Source organism: Cordyceps militaris, assembly GCF_000225605.1.
Source record: "Cordyceps militaris CM01 unplaced genomic scaffold CCM_S00003, whole genome shotgun sequence".
In the NCBI taxonomy this organism is placed as follows: domain Eukaryota; kingdom Fungi; phylum Ascomycota; class Sordariomycetes; order Hypocreales; family Cordycipitaceae; genus Cordyceps; species Cordyceps militaris.
This window is the reverse complement of record NW_006271971.1, coordinates 477,786-494,392: the sequence shown is the minus strand read 5'-3', so window position 1 is coordinate 494,392 and position 16,607 is coordinate 477,786. Positions and strand designations below refer to the sequence as shown.

The 16,607-nt window shown below is 55.4% G+C and overlaps 5 protein-coding genes across 5 annotated transcripts; 3 read left to right on the top strand and 2 right to left on the bottom strand.

Annotated features, from left to right (window-relative positions):
- Nucleotides 1-1,218: 1,218 nt before the first annotated feature.
- Nucleotides 1,219-3,379, top strand: CCM_03751 (F-box domain protein; the record flags this gene model as incomplete). The annotated part of the gene is made up of 2 exons (XM_006668899.1): nucleotides 1,219-1,526; nucleotides 1,675-3,379. The coding sequence occupies 2 exons, from the start codon at nucleotides 1,219-1,221 to the stop codon at nucleotides 3,377-3,379; spliced, it is 2,013 nt and encodes a 670-aa protein (XP_006668962.1).
- Nucleotides 3,380-4,242: 863 nt separating this feature from the next.
- On the bottom strand, nucleotides 4,243-5,570 carry CCM_03750 (uncharacterized protein; the record flags this gene model as incomplete). Its single annotated transcript, XM_006668898.1, has 3 exons — nucleotides 4,243-4,802; nucleotides 4,892-5,109; nucleotides 5,176-5,570. 3 exons carry the CDS (start codon nucleotides 5,568-5,570, stop codon nucleotides 4,243-4,245), a joined length of 1,173 nt encoding a protein of 390 aa, XP_006668961.1.
- Nucleotides 5,571-8,640: 3,070 nt separating this feature from the next.
- CCM_03749 (saccharopine dehydrogenase) lies at nucleotides 8,641-9,897 on the top strand (the record flags this gene model as incomplete). Its single annotated transcript, XM_006668897.1, has 3 exons — nucleotides 8,641-8,698; nucleotides 8,759-8,947; nucleotides 9,038-9,897. 3 exons carry the CDS (start codon nucleotides 8,641-8,643, stop codon nucleotides 9,895-9,897), a joined length of 1,107 nt encoding a protein of 368 aa, XP_006668960.1.
- A 237-nt stretch (nucleotides 9,898-10,134) lies between these two features.
- CCM_03748 (Cyclin-like F-box) lies at nucleotides 10,135-12,406 on the bottom strand (the record flags this gene model as incomplete). Its single annotated transcript, XM_006668896.1, has 5 exons — nucleotides 10,135-10,206; nucleotides 10,262-10,375; nucleotides 10,428-10,919; nucleotides 10,972-12,263; nucleotides 12,313-12,406. 5 exons carry the CDS (start codon nucleotides 12,404-12,406, stop codon nucleotides 10,135-10,137), a joined length of 2,064 nt encoding a protein of 687 aa, XP_006668959.1.
- Nucleotides 12,407-12,714: 308 nt separating this feature from the next.
- On the top strand, nucleotides 12,715-13,925 carry CCM_03747 (uncharacterized protein; the record flags this gene model as incomplete). Its single annotated transcript, XM_006668895.1, has 3 exons — nucleotides 12,715-12,768; nucleotides 12,818-13,316; nucleotides 13,810-13,925. 3 exons carry the CDS (start codon nucleotides 12,715-12,717, stop codon nucleotides 13,923-13,925), a joined length of 669 nt encoding a protein of 222 aa, XP_006668958.1.
- Nucleotides 13,926-16,607: the final 2,682 nt, after the last annotated feature.

The following is a 16,607-nucleotide window of genomic DNA, read 5'->3' as shown; positions in this document are numbered from 1 at the left end:
CCGTGAGGCGGTACTATGTAAGTAATCCGGGAAAATAGGAAAATAGAAGAAAAACGAAGAGCATATTAACTAATAAAATTAAATCGATATATATCATGTGAGCATGTCGCTCTAAAAAAATTCCTAGCTAACAGGTAGGGATTTGTCCAATGTCCTTTCTGTCTGTGCAACCAACCGCACACCCTTTTTTTTTTCAATCCCACCACAACACCCTCAAAAACCCCCCCGGAACAGCAACACCGCAACACCAGCAGATTACGAGCGCCCAACACAGCCAAGCCGGCTTGTACTTGTACAAGGTGTCGGCGCTTACTTGGCCGCTTCATTCTTACCCAGTCGAATCCAATGGGTGTGTGCCAGCCTCGTAACACAGTGTCCAGCCCAAAGCCGCCATGTATGCTTGCTTCCATTGGGCTCCTTTGCAACCCCCCTCTTGTCAGAGCCCGTCATCGGATCCTCAATACGCTTGGTTCTTTGGCCTGCCACAACTTCCCCTCCTTACCTTTACCATGTTGGGTATTGCCTCCCCCTCTTTACTACTTTTCCTTCTTCCTCGCTATTTCAAAAAAATTTTTTCATTCAATCTACGGCATCTTCTCTTTTCATTCCACATCCTGTTTCCGTCTAGGCATTTTCTTCCGCCTCATCGTGCTCTGTTTCGTGGTCAGCGCGTGGCTCCCATCACAACTCACAAACGGCGACTGCGACGCCCAATTCCCCCCCCAACCATACGTTCCTCCTTGGCCACAACAATTCATCCATACGCAAACTGCCAAACCGCATGCTGATTTTTAACCCTTAACAGCCTCCCGCTGCTGGCGCTATTTCTGGCTTGTTTGCGCAAAACGGAAATCTCATTCAGGTAGCTTGGTACCACCCCAGCCAGGCCTCGCCCGCCTTTTTGCGCGCACCCCGCGTTTTTCTTTCTCGTTCTTTCAGCCAGCCCTTTTCTTACGTCTTCTCGTCAGCTGCGGCCCGACAACTTTATTCCTAGCGACAGCGACAGCGACGAACCAGACCTTTTCCTTTTTTGTCCTTTTACTCTGATACCCCCAGCCTCTTCATCATCATCACATTGGCGCCAATCTTTTCGCATTCAACATCCGCCAAGCGCTGGTCCGCTTTCCCAAACCTTAGACGCCCGCCCACACAGACGACCCAACCACACAAGCTCCTTGGCCCATCGACAGCGCCGCCGCCGCCACAGCCGCCGCAGTCATGAGACTTCCCTTTCGCAAAAAGGACAAGAAGGGGAGCCTCGACATCCCCCCCGAGTTCCGTCCTGCCGGCGCCGGCCAGCCCCCTCGCTTCCCGCCCACCGCCCGCTCCGCCGCCATCCTCCACCACCTGCCCCCGTCCGTACTCGCCCGCGTCTTTGCCCGCGTCTGCCCGCACGCCTGCGACAATTCCTATGATACATGTGAGGAGAGCTCCCGCGGCAATGCCTGCGTCCTTTGCGACCTGCGCGACCTATCCCACTGTGCCCAGGTCAGCCGTATCTGGCGCGCGACGGCCGTTCAAGTTTTGTGAGTTTGCTTTTGCGCGTACCCTCGGCTGGGACCGTGCAAATAGAATGCCATATATATCTAGATACATATATATATATAGATCTATATTCCTTTCCTCGAACCGAACCCCTTCCCGCCTCTCAACATCCCTGCTAACAACTCCCAGATATCACAGCGTCCGCATCGAACCCGTACACTTTTGCAAGATGGAGGCCTGGCTTGCCGAGCGCCGCAAGAAGACGGGCCGCTTCAACCACAACGGCGTCCCCGAGGACACAGCCCAGACGCGCCTGCGCCTCCTCCGCCGCACTGTCCGCGACGACCCCACCCGCCTCGGCCGCTTTGTCCAGTACCTCAAGATCCCCTACATGCTGCGCGAGTATTGCCATGTCGAGCTCGCACAGACCATTGCCGTGCTGCCCGACCTGCACTTTGTCGACCTGCCCGAAGGCCTCTTCTCCGACGACCCAGCCTTTGCCACGCTCCGGCTCGAGGTCGAGGCACGCTGTCCGCAGCTGCGCAAGATGTCCTACGTTACCGGCGCCGAGCGCAGCTTCAACGCGCTCGCGTCCGGCCGCGTCTGGACCCACCTCGAGGTCCTCGAGGTCACCGGCCTCAACGTCGAGCCGGCCACCATGCGCGCCGTCCTCGGCTGCCTGACCAACCTGCGCGCCCTCAAAGTCAGCCAGACCGACAGCATCTCGGACGAGGTCCTCGTCGCCACCGAGGACGGCTTCCCCGCCCTCGCCCCGCTCGAAGAGCTCATCCTCAAGGACACACCCCGCGTCACCGCCAAGGGCCTGAGGGACTACCTCGCCTGGAAGGATACGCGGAACGCGCTCAGCGTGCTTACCCTCAAGGACACGGGCGTCCACCCGGCCGAGCTCGCCGACATCCTCGCCACGGCTCCGTACCTGCTCACCCTCGCCGTCCAGAGCAAAATCAGCGAGGCGCTCCCGCACAATGCAGGCCTGCCCCCGCTCGCCTCTACCTCCCTGCGCACCCTCCGCTTCGAACTCACCGGCCGCACCGCCTCCGCCCAGGACACCAGCGCCGCCAAGACCTACTACGCCTACCTCGCCAGCTCTATCCTCTCCAGCAGCCTGCCCGGCCTCCGCAGGCTCTACGTCCACGACGACGCCTTCCCCGACAAGCTGCAGACCGCCATGCCCGTCCCCGGCGGCGTCTTTGCCCCCGGCGGCCCCGGCAACAGGGGCTCTTCTGCCTCCTTTTCACGGGGCGCGCCGCCGCCCGCCGTCCTCGTCACCCGCGACGACACGCCGTCCGGCATGACGAGCCCCGGCTACGGTACAAGGAGTCCCAAGTACAGCAACAGTCCCCTGGCCAGTCCCGGCGCCGTGCCCCGCAGCCTCGCCGCGCTCTCCGCCAGCCCCCCCCACGCCCGGCAACGTCTCAGCTCCAACAATCCCTTTGCGCCGCAGTATCAACAGCAGCAGCAGCAGCAGCAGCAGGAGGAGGACGAGCAGTCGACGATCACCTCACGCCCGTCCGCCGCCCCCATCCAGACCCTCGAAATCTTCACCAAGGGCGACGACTGCAGCCAGTGGAACTTTGCCCGCGTCAACGCCACCACCCGTCAGAAGCACCAGCAGGCCTCGGGCGACACGCGGCGCGCGAGCCAGTACGGGCTCGCGGCCGACGTCCAAGGCCAGGGCTGGGACAGCGGCGGCGCCCGTCGCAGCGTCATGGTCGGCAACGCCGCCGGCGGCTTCCTCACCCTCCCCGGATCCGCGCCCTTTGCGCCCCCGACCGACTTCTTGCCGCCCCCGCCCTCGCGATACTCTGGTACCAACGACCGGCCGCGCAGCAGTGGCGGCGAAAGCTTCTCCCGCTCCCGTCTGCGTCGTTGATTCCAACCATTTTTTATTTTTTCTATGCAAACACAAAAAGCATCTTGTTAAAACCGCATATGGGACAAGGGCGCTGTCGCAATCTCCTAAAATGGAATTTCTCTTTTTCTTTCTTCCTCTGTTTTGTTTGTTTTGCGCATGGCATGTGAGATACCTTTTTTTTTTTTTTTTAACTCTGTGTGTGTGCTTGTGGAATGGACAAAGCTCCCCGTCTGCGAAATTCCCCCAAACAGCGTTCATTCTACTCCTTTTACAACGGGGACAGGACGGGCTGCGAATACCGACGGATGTAATGAGGACAAGAAAGAGTACATACATATCAAGTGGGATTTATGTCGCAATGGGGGGACATATTTGGGGGGATTTTTTTTTGACCTGGCAAGGCTTTCAGGGCCCTCTAATGACTCGAGTAGCATTGGGCTCGATTTAATCATTTATTACTTTTTCCCCATTGTCTTGCTTGGAACCTGTTTATGTGATTCGAGGCAATAGGCAGCAGTGTTGGGCTTATAACTTGTATTGTTTATTACTTAGGGCAGAATCTCGGTCCATGTCGTACAATATCTCTCACAAGTGCACACTATCAGTCAGTCCTCTGTCGGTCTCTGTTGCCAGTCCTCCATTGTCAATCTTTCGGTCGCAGTCTTTCGTTGCCGGTCTTGTGTTGTCAGTCTTGTGTTGCCAGCCTTTCAGTCGCAGTCTTTCGGTCGCAGTCTTTCGGTCGCAGTCTTTCGGTCGCAGTCTTTCATTCGCAGTCTTCCGTTGCCAGTCGTTCATTACCAGTGCTCTGTAGTTCCGCCCAATAATCCATCAATGTTCTACTCGGTACAAGGTTTTCCAAACGCCTCGCCATGTTATTACATTCACATCTCATAGGACCGCATCTGTCCGCGCACTAAGTCGCGGCGCGAGCTCGTCGGCCGGTTCTCCTCCGGCTCGAGCACGAGCGGTTCGGTGCACCACGGCCCTTCCAAGCTGTCCCTACTATTCCATAGCTCGACATAGCCCCCCTGGAAGCCTTCCTGGACAGAGGCACCCGCCGCGTTGCCGTTACCCTCGAGCGCATACGTCTGCGACCCGTTCTCCGCCAGTAGCCGGTGTATTGTTATCTTGTTACGACGCGGGTCAATCTCAGAGACAGAACATGGAACAAGTTCCACGTCGGCCTCCCCGTCCAGCATGAGTTCAACTGGCGCTATGTTCCCGGACATTGTAGTCTGGTAGGTCTGGGAAGGCGTGTTGTTTCCGCTTGGCATGAAACTATCCCAGGAGAATAGCGCGTCAAGTGTATCTTTCATAACAAAAGACGAATCACGCAGACATGGCTCTCCGCCGGATGTACTTTGAGAGTTTTGAGGAGGGAAGTTCTGAGGAGGGGAGTTTTGAGGAGGCGGGGTATTGTACCGCACCGCGGCAGTCGAGTCTATTGTGTTTTCATCAGTCATTTGTGTTTTCATACTCTGGCATCTTGAGCAAGAAAAGAAAAGTCTAATACTGGAATTATGGCCTTACTGGGAGGATTTGGAGTCCGCGACGAGATGGGGGGGTTTCGTTTCTCGAACTTCTCAATGCGACGATAGTGTATCCGTCGACCCCCCACCCTGAACTCGGTGTCTTTGCCGCCGGCTCTCTTGTTCAACTTGTACATATGAGCAGCCTCGCGCATGTCACTCGCCTTGAAGTTTTTGCAGACCTTCCACCCCCTGAGGCGGCTCCGATACTGTTTCACGCTGGCGAACCGCAGCAATGTCAACTTTTGCAAACGGGCATGGGTACGTGCACACGCTCTTGCTCACCTGGCAACGAAGCCATACCTAGCTTCCATGATCCTGGCAGTTTCCGCGGCGGTGTTTTTCTGGTACAGGGCTGAGATGATGGACCGTCGTTTTCGCCAGTCTAGGCGGCCAGGCGGCGGCAGCGGAGGCATGCTGTCATGGGGGTCGCGATCGGGCGACGCCGGAGGTACAACAGGTGCAGGTGCATAAGCGGTAGGCGGAGGCGCAGGTTCAATAGGATCCAATGGCTCGAGAGGACTGTGAGTATAATCCTGGTCGAAATCATACGCGAAAAGGTTGGGGCACTGATAGTCGGCAAGCGGGATGTCTTCTTCGCCATCAGCATCTTGTACTGCCGCGTTGGGCGGCGGGTGCCAGTAGCTGTTGTCAGGAAAGAGATCCATATGCAAGGGCATGTGTGTAATCGGGCGGAATCAGGAGATATGGGGGTTTGGGGGGCGAGGGGTTCGGTTTGTTGGTTTGGTTCGTTTCGTTTCGCTGTTCGGGTTGCATTACAGTTCACGGTTCCCCAACACCCAGACTGTCGGCAACCAGGCGTACTTATACACGATTTCCCATCACGATGCCCAAATGCATGTAACATTGGGCTCAGCTGGGGTGCAGTCTGCCACGCACACGCAGAACATATCTGTAGGTGCCTGTCAAATACTCCTGCAAACGATCCCTGCCAGACTGACTGCCAGTTGCAAGAGGGTGGGCGGGGGGGCTTGCCTGGTCTGCTGCAAGGTCAATCAATCGCTCTCTAGTAGCCACAGGCACCAGTCCACCGACGTATGCTACCAGGTATCAGACTTAGTATATGGTCTCTTGTTCTCCATATATGCTGCATTCTGTGCATTCGTGTAGCGCGGTAATGGTAGGTCGTCGTTTGTATCTCTGCATCTGGTTTCAGTGCTGATGGCTGAATGGTGGCTGTCCATTGCATGAGATATTTTCGCGACTTATCAGCAAGCAAGGTCTCTTGGTCTTTGGCCAGAATAGCAACTCGCGCCGGATCAACGTGTCACAATGTCTTGGCCGACCACTTGCGGAGGGCCGTGGCAAGATGTAGGGAGGATGTGCAACAGGGGCGTTACCGCCATTGTGGTCCGGCCCAACGGACAATTGGGGTGTAATGTGGAGTACGCTCGCAGGGATCAATCACGTTCGTAACTACTGGGTACTACATGTAGGTAGGTACTACTACTACCTAGTTAGGGGGTGTACGCTTGACAGTTACCTCTTCATTGCACTTGCACTTGCAACATCCAATCGTAGATGCCTTCATGCCGCCAAATCGACCAACTCGTCCGTCACCGCCATAGTTGCAATAGTACAATATTCGCCGCTATTCTCGGAACCCGCTCTTCACCAATTATCCACGAGCCTGGAACAAAGCCAGCCAGCCTGCCTGCCTGCCCTGGACCTCCCTCCGTCTTTCTGAACTGCTGACCAACTGACGTGGCATTGCAGCAACCCCCCCCCCCCCCCCCGCGCCCCCGGTACCTATTATTGACACCCCGCAGGCCCTGCTGTACTAACCACTAACCCAGCACAGTGTACAACATCCGCCCGAGTTGTGGCTTGCCCAGATTGTAGATGCTTTGACTCCACCAGTTTTTTAGATTTCTCTTTTAAAGCACGAGTTTTATGGGCCGCAAACACCTTTGTCTGCAAGTCCAACACGGGCTTGACCAAAGCGTTTGTCTTGGGTTGCAACATGTGGCAGGTTGGCCCTTATTACGTGGCAGCACACACTGTCGCCCCCAAGCCGGATACCGCCGCCCGGTGCAATATTGCTGCCGGCTACCAGTCCGTCACAGCTCCCAGCACCCATCTGTCTGTTTCACCGCTCTTCTTGTGCGACCTGGCGGTCAATCCATGGGACTGCCGGCTTGGCCAGCCTACCAAGTCCTTCCGTCCTTCCCCCAGTATCCAGTATCTGTACAGAGGACAGATTGATTGACCGCTGTCGAATTCCCCACACGAGCGGCGGTTTCGATGCCCACTTGCCCACTTGCGTAGGTACCAATTTACCCTATATACGGATACTACCTACCTACCTGCCTAGGTATCTAACTACCCTGGCCGCGACGTGCTGCCGAGGCTCTAGAAATGCTGAGCCTGTCCGGCACAACCCAGCGCAACCCCTACGCGGTGGTAGCAGGGGTTGACAAGCCCAGAGAATACGTGGTTGAAAAAGGCAAATCGTAATCGATCATGAGGTCAATCATCTACTGACTGAGACCCCTGTCCAAGGCAGGCACTACTGCAGTTACCCGTCCTCAAACAGAGGTGGGCCGGACAAAACCCGAAGCGCAATGGGGAAAAGCTCCGAGGGGATGAGATGGGACCAGTATGCATACCAGGAGGTATGTATATCAGGTATTGCATAAGGCCAAGCGGAGAGATGGAGGCCACGGACAGAGCCGCCGCTAACTACCTACTTCCTTACCTCCTTAGTACCTACCTATATAGCGACGATTAGCTGTCACCGAACCACCCTCCACCCTCCACCCTTCTTCCTACCTGTTATTGGGCCAAGCAAGGTGACAGGCTACCTAGTGATGCGAGTGCCAGGCTACCCAAGTAGTGATGCGAGTGGCACGCCCGTGATTCGAGTGGGAACTCGGAACGTCAGCGTATTCGCACCGCCGCAAGTCGGCATCCAGTGTCAATTAATCTCGAGGAAAAAGAGATACGTCGCAAACGACCATATTTACCACCCGCTAGAAGCCATGCTCCTCATTATCCGGGGGGGGGGGCTCCGTCCGCTGTCAACAATCCGCTAACCAGGCTCTCGGAGAAGAGTTTGGTTGGGTCCTTACGTCCTTCCCGTACCTACTGTGGAAACCTACTGCAACCGCTGGGTTGTTCACAGGGCGTCGGAAGATGCCGCTTCAACGGCCGCAGATGAGCGTGGTGGGTGTGCAGGTAGAGTTGCGTTGCCAGCTCTCACCCCCCGAGCTGTTTCTGACAACCTAGTTAGGCACCCCAGGACCGTTGTGTCAAAGTGGTGCAATCCCTAACTAGAATCCCTACCTACCTACCTAGGTACCTCGGTAGGGAATGACTTTCGCTTCTTCGCTCTTTTCCTCTGTTACTAGCGGCGTAGCTTTGGAGATCTAGGGTAGCTGGTTGTGCACACGGATCTAGCTTCCACGAACCATCGATTTCCGCTACGTACCACCGTGGACGTGGACAATACACAAAAAAAATGGTATTCCCTGCAAATGATACCGTCTGAGCTCGGGCAACAAGTAGAATGTAGTATCGACGTAACACAGGGTAGTATTGCGTCCCTCCCAAGACGTCCTCGGCCTCGGCGCCGCACCCATCACGTGACACCGGCGCGAAGGCCGCCTCCAGCCGACACCGGGTTAGCTTATTCACTCACTGAGTCACTTGTGTCACTTATAAACAGGAAGCTTTTTTTTCGTTTTTTTTCTTCGAGCTCACAACACAAAAGCACATCACATCACCATCATGGCGACCGTTATTCACTTGAGATCCGAAACCAAGCCTTTCGAGAGGCGCTCTCCTCGTACGCTCCTCAAAAGCCCCCTCCAGCCCGAGGTACACAACTGACAAACTCGAACCACAGTCTCGCCGCAGACCGCCAAGGCCCTCATTGACGCGGGCTACGTCTTGCGGGTGGAGGAGTCGGCCGACCGCATCTACAAGGATGACGAGTTCAAGGCCGTCGGCGCCGAAATCATCCCTGCCGGTTCCTGGACCAAGGCACCCCTGGACCACATCATCCTGGGCTTGAAGGAGCTTCCTACAGACGGCTGTACGTTCCGACGAACCCTATTTTTTCTTCTTTTTTTCTTGCCAGGGTTGTGACATTGACAACCCCCCACTAACACACGGCCAAACACAGCGCTGCTACCGCACAACTTTATCCACTTCCACCACTGCTTCAAGAAGCAAGACGGCTGGGCGACGGAGCTGTCCCGCTTCAGCAAGGCCAACGGGCTGCTGTACGACCTTGAGTTCCTCGTCAACGACAAGGGCCAGCGGGTGGCCGCGTTCGGCTGGAGCGCGGGCTACGCCGGCACCGCACTGGCCCTCCTCGCGTGGTCGCACCAGCTGCTGCACCCGGGCGTGCCTCAGCCCGCTGTGCCCGTGTTCGACTCGGCCGCGGAGCTCATGACGCGCGTGCGCGCCGCCATTGCCGAGGCGCTGCCCCTCAACGGCGGCGCGTACCCGCGGCTCATGATCATCGGCGCGCTCGGCCGCTGCGGCAACGGCGCCGCCGCCGCGTGCGACGCGGCTGGTATCCCCGCCGAGTCCCTGATCAAGTGGGACCTGCCCGAGACGGCCAAGGGCGGGCCGTTTGAGGAGATTACGGCTGCCGACATCCTCGTCAACTGCGTGTACCTGGGCGCGCACCGCGTGCCGCCCTTCACCACGCGCGAGACGCTGTCGACGCCCGAGCGCCGCTTGCGCGTCATCTGCGACGTCAGCTGCGACCCCAACAGCGAGAACAACCCGATTCCCGTCTACGCCGGCTACAGCACGTTTGACAGCCCCACGGTCGCGGCGTCGGGAACGCTCGAGGGCCCGGAGCTGCGCGTGATTGCGATTGACCACCTGCCGACCATGATTGCGCGCGAGGCCAGCGACGAGTACGCGGGTCTGCTCCTCCCGAGCCTGCTTGAGCTCAAGGATCGCCAGACGGCGGGTGTGTGGACCAGAGCGGAAAAGACGTTCCGTGACCGCGTTGCAGAGCTACCCTAAGAACTAAAAAGCATACGAAGCTTACGAACCCCCCCAAAAATGTCTCTAGACCTAGTTTCGAATAGAAAAGCATGCTGAATGGCAAGGCACTGCCTAGACTACCCCAATGGCTTGTATCTTGGTGTACTCTGTGCAGTTCCCGTTACCTTGTTGGGGTGCCCCTGTACTGTACTGGTAACCGGTGTTCAACAGCGTCGAAGCAACGTTGACCGAATGCGTGGGAAGTCCCCCCAATAACTACTCATCTATGCCGGAGCCTTGAAGATGTTCTGAGATGACACCTAGATTGACAAAGACCCTTTCGTCGCCCTGCAGAGCATTAGTATTGACGCAGCAGTTGGAATTCGTTCCGGTATACCCGTACACGATTGGCGTATAGACCAGTAATGGTGGTCCCGGGGGCAGCAGGAACGTCGCGCATTTCCAGGTCTCGGTCAAATTGACCAATAGTTTTTGATCTGCCCCGGTTCGTCGTAATCTTCATCGGTCAGCATCTCCCAAGCTTTCACGAGGCTTGCGTCGAATCTCACTGTCAAGTACTGAATAAATCCGTCAGGCCTGTAGCCTGTAGACGCGTCGTCCTCTGGTAAACGCCTAAAGCCGACGGAGAGAGAACAGATGCGTTCGCCACCTGTACCATCAATGGTGAAGCGTGGCGCATCCGGCAGCTCATTATCGGAGATGCCGCCGAGCTGCACTAGGCTTGCGTCACGCATCTCCTCCGCCGCATCGTCGTATAGGAAGCGCAAACCTTGCGGTGTACTGCCTTCATTATATATGAAGCCTTGCAGCGAAGAGAGTCTGCACCCTCGGTCACCGCCGAAATTGACCCAGCAAAGTGGTTCGTAGACGGTACGGAGAGGATACATATTCGTGAAGGAGGCCTCATTGAGGACGAGACTAGCTGGCGGAGGATTAGGGTACCATATTGCTGTACGTCGTAGGGATTCGGTTTCCGCGAAGTGAGCGTGTCCGTCATCGGTCTGCCTCGCGTGGACAGATAGAGCGGTGATTTTGTATCCCTGTCCGGGAGTTTTAGCGAGTACCTGCCACAGGAAGGGGCTTTGTACTTACGTCGAGTGTTACCCTTATACTCGTTATTTGTCCAGAAGTCATGAGACGGATCGATATTGGCACATTTTTTGAGCGGCCGGCCCACCGACTTGCTTGGTGCCGTGGACCGATGACTTGCAGCGCTCTCAGCCCGTTGCGGCCCATGGCCACTCTGAACCCATGTAGCGCAGTGACGTCGAAGAAGTGTTCGTTTCTGGTAAACAAGTACCCGGCAAATTGTGACTCCCCATCTTGGCCCATGATTCGGATGCCTGTGATATAATCCCAGACACCTGTGTCTATGACGGCAATGCCGACTCTGACTGCGCCGGGTGGGACTTGTATCTCTGCCGTTGTAGTCGGATAACGCGGTACGTCGAATATTGGGCGTTGAGGGGCGAGATCCTCTCTCTGCACCATGCTCCTGAGTGTATGCCACCCTGGTGACGTCACAGTCTCGGTTCGCTGACAGCCAATGTTGCTGATGAGCGGCGGCTGGATGAGAGGAAGCAATCTTTGTGCTAAGTGCCATATTCGCCTTCGATTCAAAAGCTCCGGATTTGCGATCGATTTCCGAGTAAGGCGATAGAGCTCCAGCAGTGCACCAAGATGATTGAATATGCTCGGTTCCCTGGCTTCGAACAGGAAACCCCGCTCCCCGCCAGGAAGGAAACGCGACCGCCAAAACGTAAGGTCAGAGAGCAAAGACTGGAAGGTTCGGGATACCAAACGAAGGCCCAGCGCGTCGTTTGTGGGAAGCAAAACGAGAATCATGGAGCGTAGCTCCAACGGAAGACGAGTAAAGCAGTCCCCATTGACAGATGACTGAACAGGACCACCAGGGTCGGCATCTTTTGCTTCCAAGTTGGACAGTAGCCCTGTAATCTCGGGCCCATGAAATGGATTGGCGACGGCGCCAACAATGGCCCATTCTTCACGCAAGTAAAAAAATCCCTCTTGCCAGGCATAGCGATCATCCAGCCAGGGTCTGAGCAGGCCCCCGTAGTCGTGCCCCCAACACAGCCCGTTCAACGTGACTGGAAATGGTAAAGACCTACAGACGGCTATCATTCGCTGCAAAGATACGAGTGAAGCACCGGGGACTTTTTGTAGCAGACACCAGCAGGCGTCGTGGATTATAAAACCGTGAAGGCCATTGGCGGCGCGAGTCTTCATGACTGGAAGCTGCAGAAGGTCATCTTCAGTCGGAACTGTGTCCCAACGAAGCATCGGGTCTTTTGGAACACGCCATACGGGATAGGTGTCGTATAGCGCAACACCGCTGACGAGGGCATCGCTACCATTGCGATAGACTAGGTTTTGTCAATACGCATGTACATGCATGTATTGGCTAGCCCTTACCTGCGCGATATCGGGTCTTCCAGTTGTCTGGTTCGGAGGTAGGAACGTCCTCTATATCGAAGCCACATAATAAGCAACCGAATCTTCTGGCCATATTGAGTGTCGGCTTGTTTGTTGAATGTTGATTGATGATGCAACAATGCGGGTGGGGGCTGGAGCATCTTCTCACGGCGCTTGGACAAATGCGACCTATAGAGCCTGATCTTGGGACTCTTTCCATTTTGAGTAACCCATGTCTAACTACTAATCACACTAGTTGCGCCACCCGGCGGAACCGCCAATCTTAAACAGCACTGGTTAATAAGAGCGGCCTGAAATCCAACATGTTTTCTTCTATCAATCGCCCCTCTCAAAATATCTCTTCTTCAGCGCCCCATCTTGTCACTCATACTTTTGTCAAAGATGCCTAAGCTCAGCAGTCGAGGTAAGACACTGAGACCGGAAGACTTCAAATATGTGAGGGTATTTATTAGAAGCAGGAGGCGATTCGCTAACCCTCCAGCAGTACTTGAATGACATCGTGAATCTCGGGTGCTACAAAGCGATCAACCGGGCTGGATCCACCGAAGATGAAGTTGATGCCTTTTACACTGGATTTCTGGCTGACGTCTTTTTGAAGAAGAACGGCTGGGTAATTCATGCGCAAACCAGGGCTGGCCGCACACTGGTGAAGATCGATGTCAGGGTCCGTTGGGTCCGCCTCCAGGGTGCTCAGACGGCAGTCATTCTCTGGGAGAACAAAAGACGCGAGCTCGAAAGCGATTCCTCTGTTTGGGCGGAGGCTTTGGAGCAAGTGGTCGAATACGCTGACGCTGTCCGTTGCAATGGTCCTGAACAAGACGCCTCGAAACCGCTCTACCTCACCGTCAACGTCGGTACCTACCTCCGATTTTATGAGCTTCCTGGCTTGTCAAATGTGGCAAAGGACTGGGCACCCGCAAAGGGTAAATTGTATGAGTTGGCAGATGACGAGGAAGCTGTGTGGAAGCTCTGGAACCGCCTTCGTGAGTTGGTGACGCCAAAGTAGTATGGTCGAATGTGGCATACGAAGCGAAGCGAGGAGGCACATGGGAAAATGAACACCGGCAGCAAAGTTGTATCAGAGGCTTGATGCGATGGAATGCGATGCAGAAGCGAAAAGGGACGGTATTGGCACGGTGTGGTGATGAGGAGCAGAGGGCTGTGGAGGCACGGGAGCCCGACCTAACATTGAACATAAGCCAGCGATTGGCTGCTCTTTTGCTCTAGTCTAGAAATCTGCTATTTGTGTTACTTATTATCTATATGGTATATTCTTCGTCATCTATCGTATGTATATCATCTGTTTTCTGGACCTGCTTCATGCCTTGATGGAAAGTATTGGAAGCGAGCAAATCGCCACACTGGAGTCAAAGCCGGCGATGAAGCCTGTAGTGCGGTCCACACACCTGAGAGTGGAATATAAGCGCGCACACGCCCTGTGGGAAGATATGCGCGACAACCTACAGCGCAAACAAGGACGAGACATCGGCAGTGCGGCTGGTGGAAAGCGACATCTCGAAGATGAAAGGATGAAAGGATGGATGGCTAAGCTCGACGCGGACAGCGTGGCCACACGCAAGGAAACCCTATAGTGCGTGACACTCCCACGTGACATTGATTCGAGTTGCTGTGCCAGTCCTCAAGGGGTCCTTGCTAGACTTCCCAGTTTGGACCACCTATAAGCATTTTTTTCTTGCCATTGTCTGGTTCGAGCATCTGTTCCTGATTCATGCAGCATTTGTTCGAACCTTGGCAAGGTAACTATTTTGCTAATCATAGTCTACTGCCCCAAACTGACCATACTTGGCAGGGATCGTCAAACAAACCAGCTCTTGCATCATGTTTCAACACCCTATAATTAGGGCATGGCACGCCAGGTACGGGCATAGAAAAGGGGCGCGAATCAGCTTCAAGCCGAGAACTTTAAACTTCGCTTTCGGCATCTCCAACTTGCTCTTGAAACTGGTCATTATCGATAGCTCGTCCACCGTCCGTCGCCACCGATTCCGCCATTCTTTTATAGCGCCGAATGATCGGCTGCCGCTGAGGCTATGATCATCGATTTCGTCCAAGGTCGTCATTTTCGGCGATCAGTGATGATCTCACGCACCCTTCCGTCTAAAAGGGCGGCGCTTGGGCTACCATCGAATTGCGCTTTACAAGCTGTCGACTGACTCAATTTTTTTTGCAGCGAGCATTATTATTACGAGTCCTTCCGCCTTGCATGGCCAGCTACTGGTGCCAGCAGCGCTGGCTGCCGCTGAAGCCCCAAGGTCAAATGTCAATTTCAAAGCGGCATAGCATAATAGGCTTCAATGATAAGCGTCGCCTATCGCCGTCATAGTCGCCTATATGGCGTCTCGGGTGGAGAGTCTCCCGAAGGTTGGTTGAGAACGAGAAGAATGCGGATCCGAAGCTCTGTCGTGCCTCCTATTTCCACCACGTGCTTCCGCCGGCGCATGATATTTCATTGAAACATATCTACGGGGACTTAGAGAGTTTCAAATGGCATATGTCGACTCGGAAACATGGAAATAGCTGAACATGCTCCGATAGACGACAGCTCATCGCTTGTTACCTATATAAGGCTTCCCCCGAGCGTTGTCTGCCTCTCTATCGATCCTCAGCAGGCTATTGTCATATATTCTTACATAGATTCTGCAGAAAAAACGAGCAGAGCCAAGATGAGACTCGCCGGCCTTGTCACTCTAGCCCCGGCTGCCGTCACGGCCATGTCAATCGGCAACCGTCAATCCGCCCCCGAAACCAGTGCAGGGCCAAGCTTCATCCAGATCTATGAGAATCTTGCAAAACTTGATAGTCGCAACGGCACCGGATGTGTGATTAAAGCAGACCAACTGCCTTCCACACGCACAGTGTCAGCCAAGAGCTGTACCAACAACCAGAAACAGGTTGATACGGCCCTCGCACAATGCGTCCAGCTCGCAAAAGCGGCCGCCCAGGCCGCCCAAAACGGATCACAGCTTTTCCAGCAATATTTCAGGACGGAAGATCCCAACGCGCGCGAACACGTGGCAGAACACTTTGCCGGGATTGCAGCCGGTTGCAACAAGAAAGGGAGCACGCCCGTCACTGTTTGGTGCACCCAGCAAGAGCCATGCTTTCTTGAAAAAACCGGCAAAATGGAGTTGGCGGCAGTGGCGAACCCGAACAGCGATGGAAAGCCGGGGGATATTCGGCTCTGCCGCGGTGCCTTTAACCAGGGTGCCGGTGGCGGTGATCACCAGCGCCGTGAGAACAAGGCCAATAGCTGCGGAGAGAATTTGTCCACCATGGGCGACCTGCTTGTGCACGAGATGTCCCATATTACAGTGAGGTCGAAAGATGTCGCCTACGGCAGAACAAAAACCCTGGGCCTCTCAACATTCAACAGCACCATCAATGCCGACAGCTATACGCTCTTTGCTCGAGACGTTTCGGCAGGATGTGCCGTCACAGCGCCTGCTAATGGGAACCCGCCACCAAACAGCGGAGATGCCGGCACTGGGGAGCTTCCTCCCACCAAGCCTCCTAGTGAGAGCAAGCCTTCGACTGCAAGCAAGCCTCTGACTGGAAGCAAGCCTCCGACAACAAGCAAGGCTCCAGCTGCAAGCAAGGCTCCGGCTGCAAGCAAGGCTCCGGCTGTAAGCAAACCTCCGACTGGAAGCAATCCTCCGGCTAGAAGCAAGTCTCTAAGTAAGAGTAAGCCTCCGACTAGAAGCAATCCTCTAGCTGCGAGAGTGGTGGTAACAAGGAGCCTCCTCCCAGCAACGATCCGAACAGCAGGCCTCCTGGCGGCGGAAATGATAGACCTCCCAGTACTGTCCTGGACTCCGAGAGTGGCGGCGATGAGGATCACTCTGACGACCAAGGTGGGAACAACAAGATCCCTCCTGAAAAAGCTCCGAGCCCTGTTATCCCGCCCCCGAGCAAGGACGATGAGCAACTCTCCAACGACGATAATGGCGGCGACAAGGACAACTCTGATGATCCAGGTGGGAACAAAAATATCAGCCCTAACAACCCCTCAAGCCCTGCTGTTCCGCCCCCGAACAAGGAAGATGAGCAGCTCTCCAACGGCGATAGTGGCGGTGATGAGGAATTTGTCAACGATGAAGTTGGTACTATCAGGCCTCCTCCTCCTAGTATTGCGCCTCAGGACACAGGAGATGGGCTATCCTCCGATAGCGATAGTGACCGTGACAAGGAGTCTGTCACCGATCAGGCTGATACCACCGAGAGTCTCCCTTCTGACGTTCCGCTCCTAAACAACG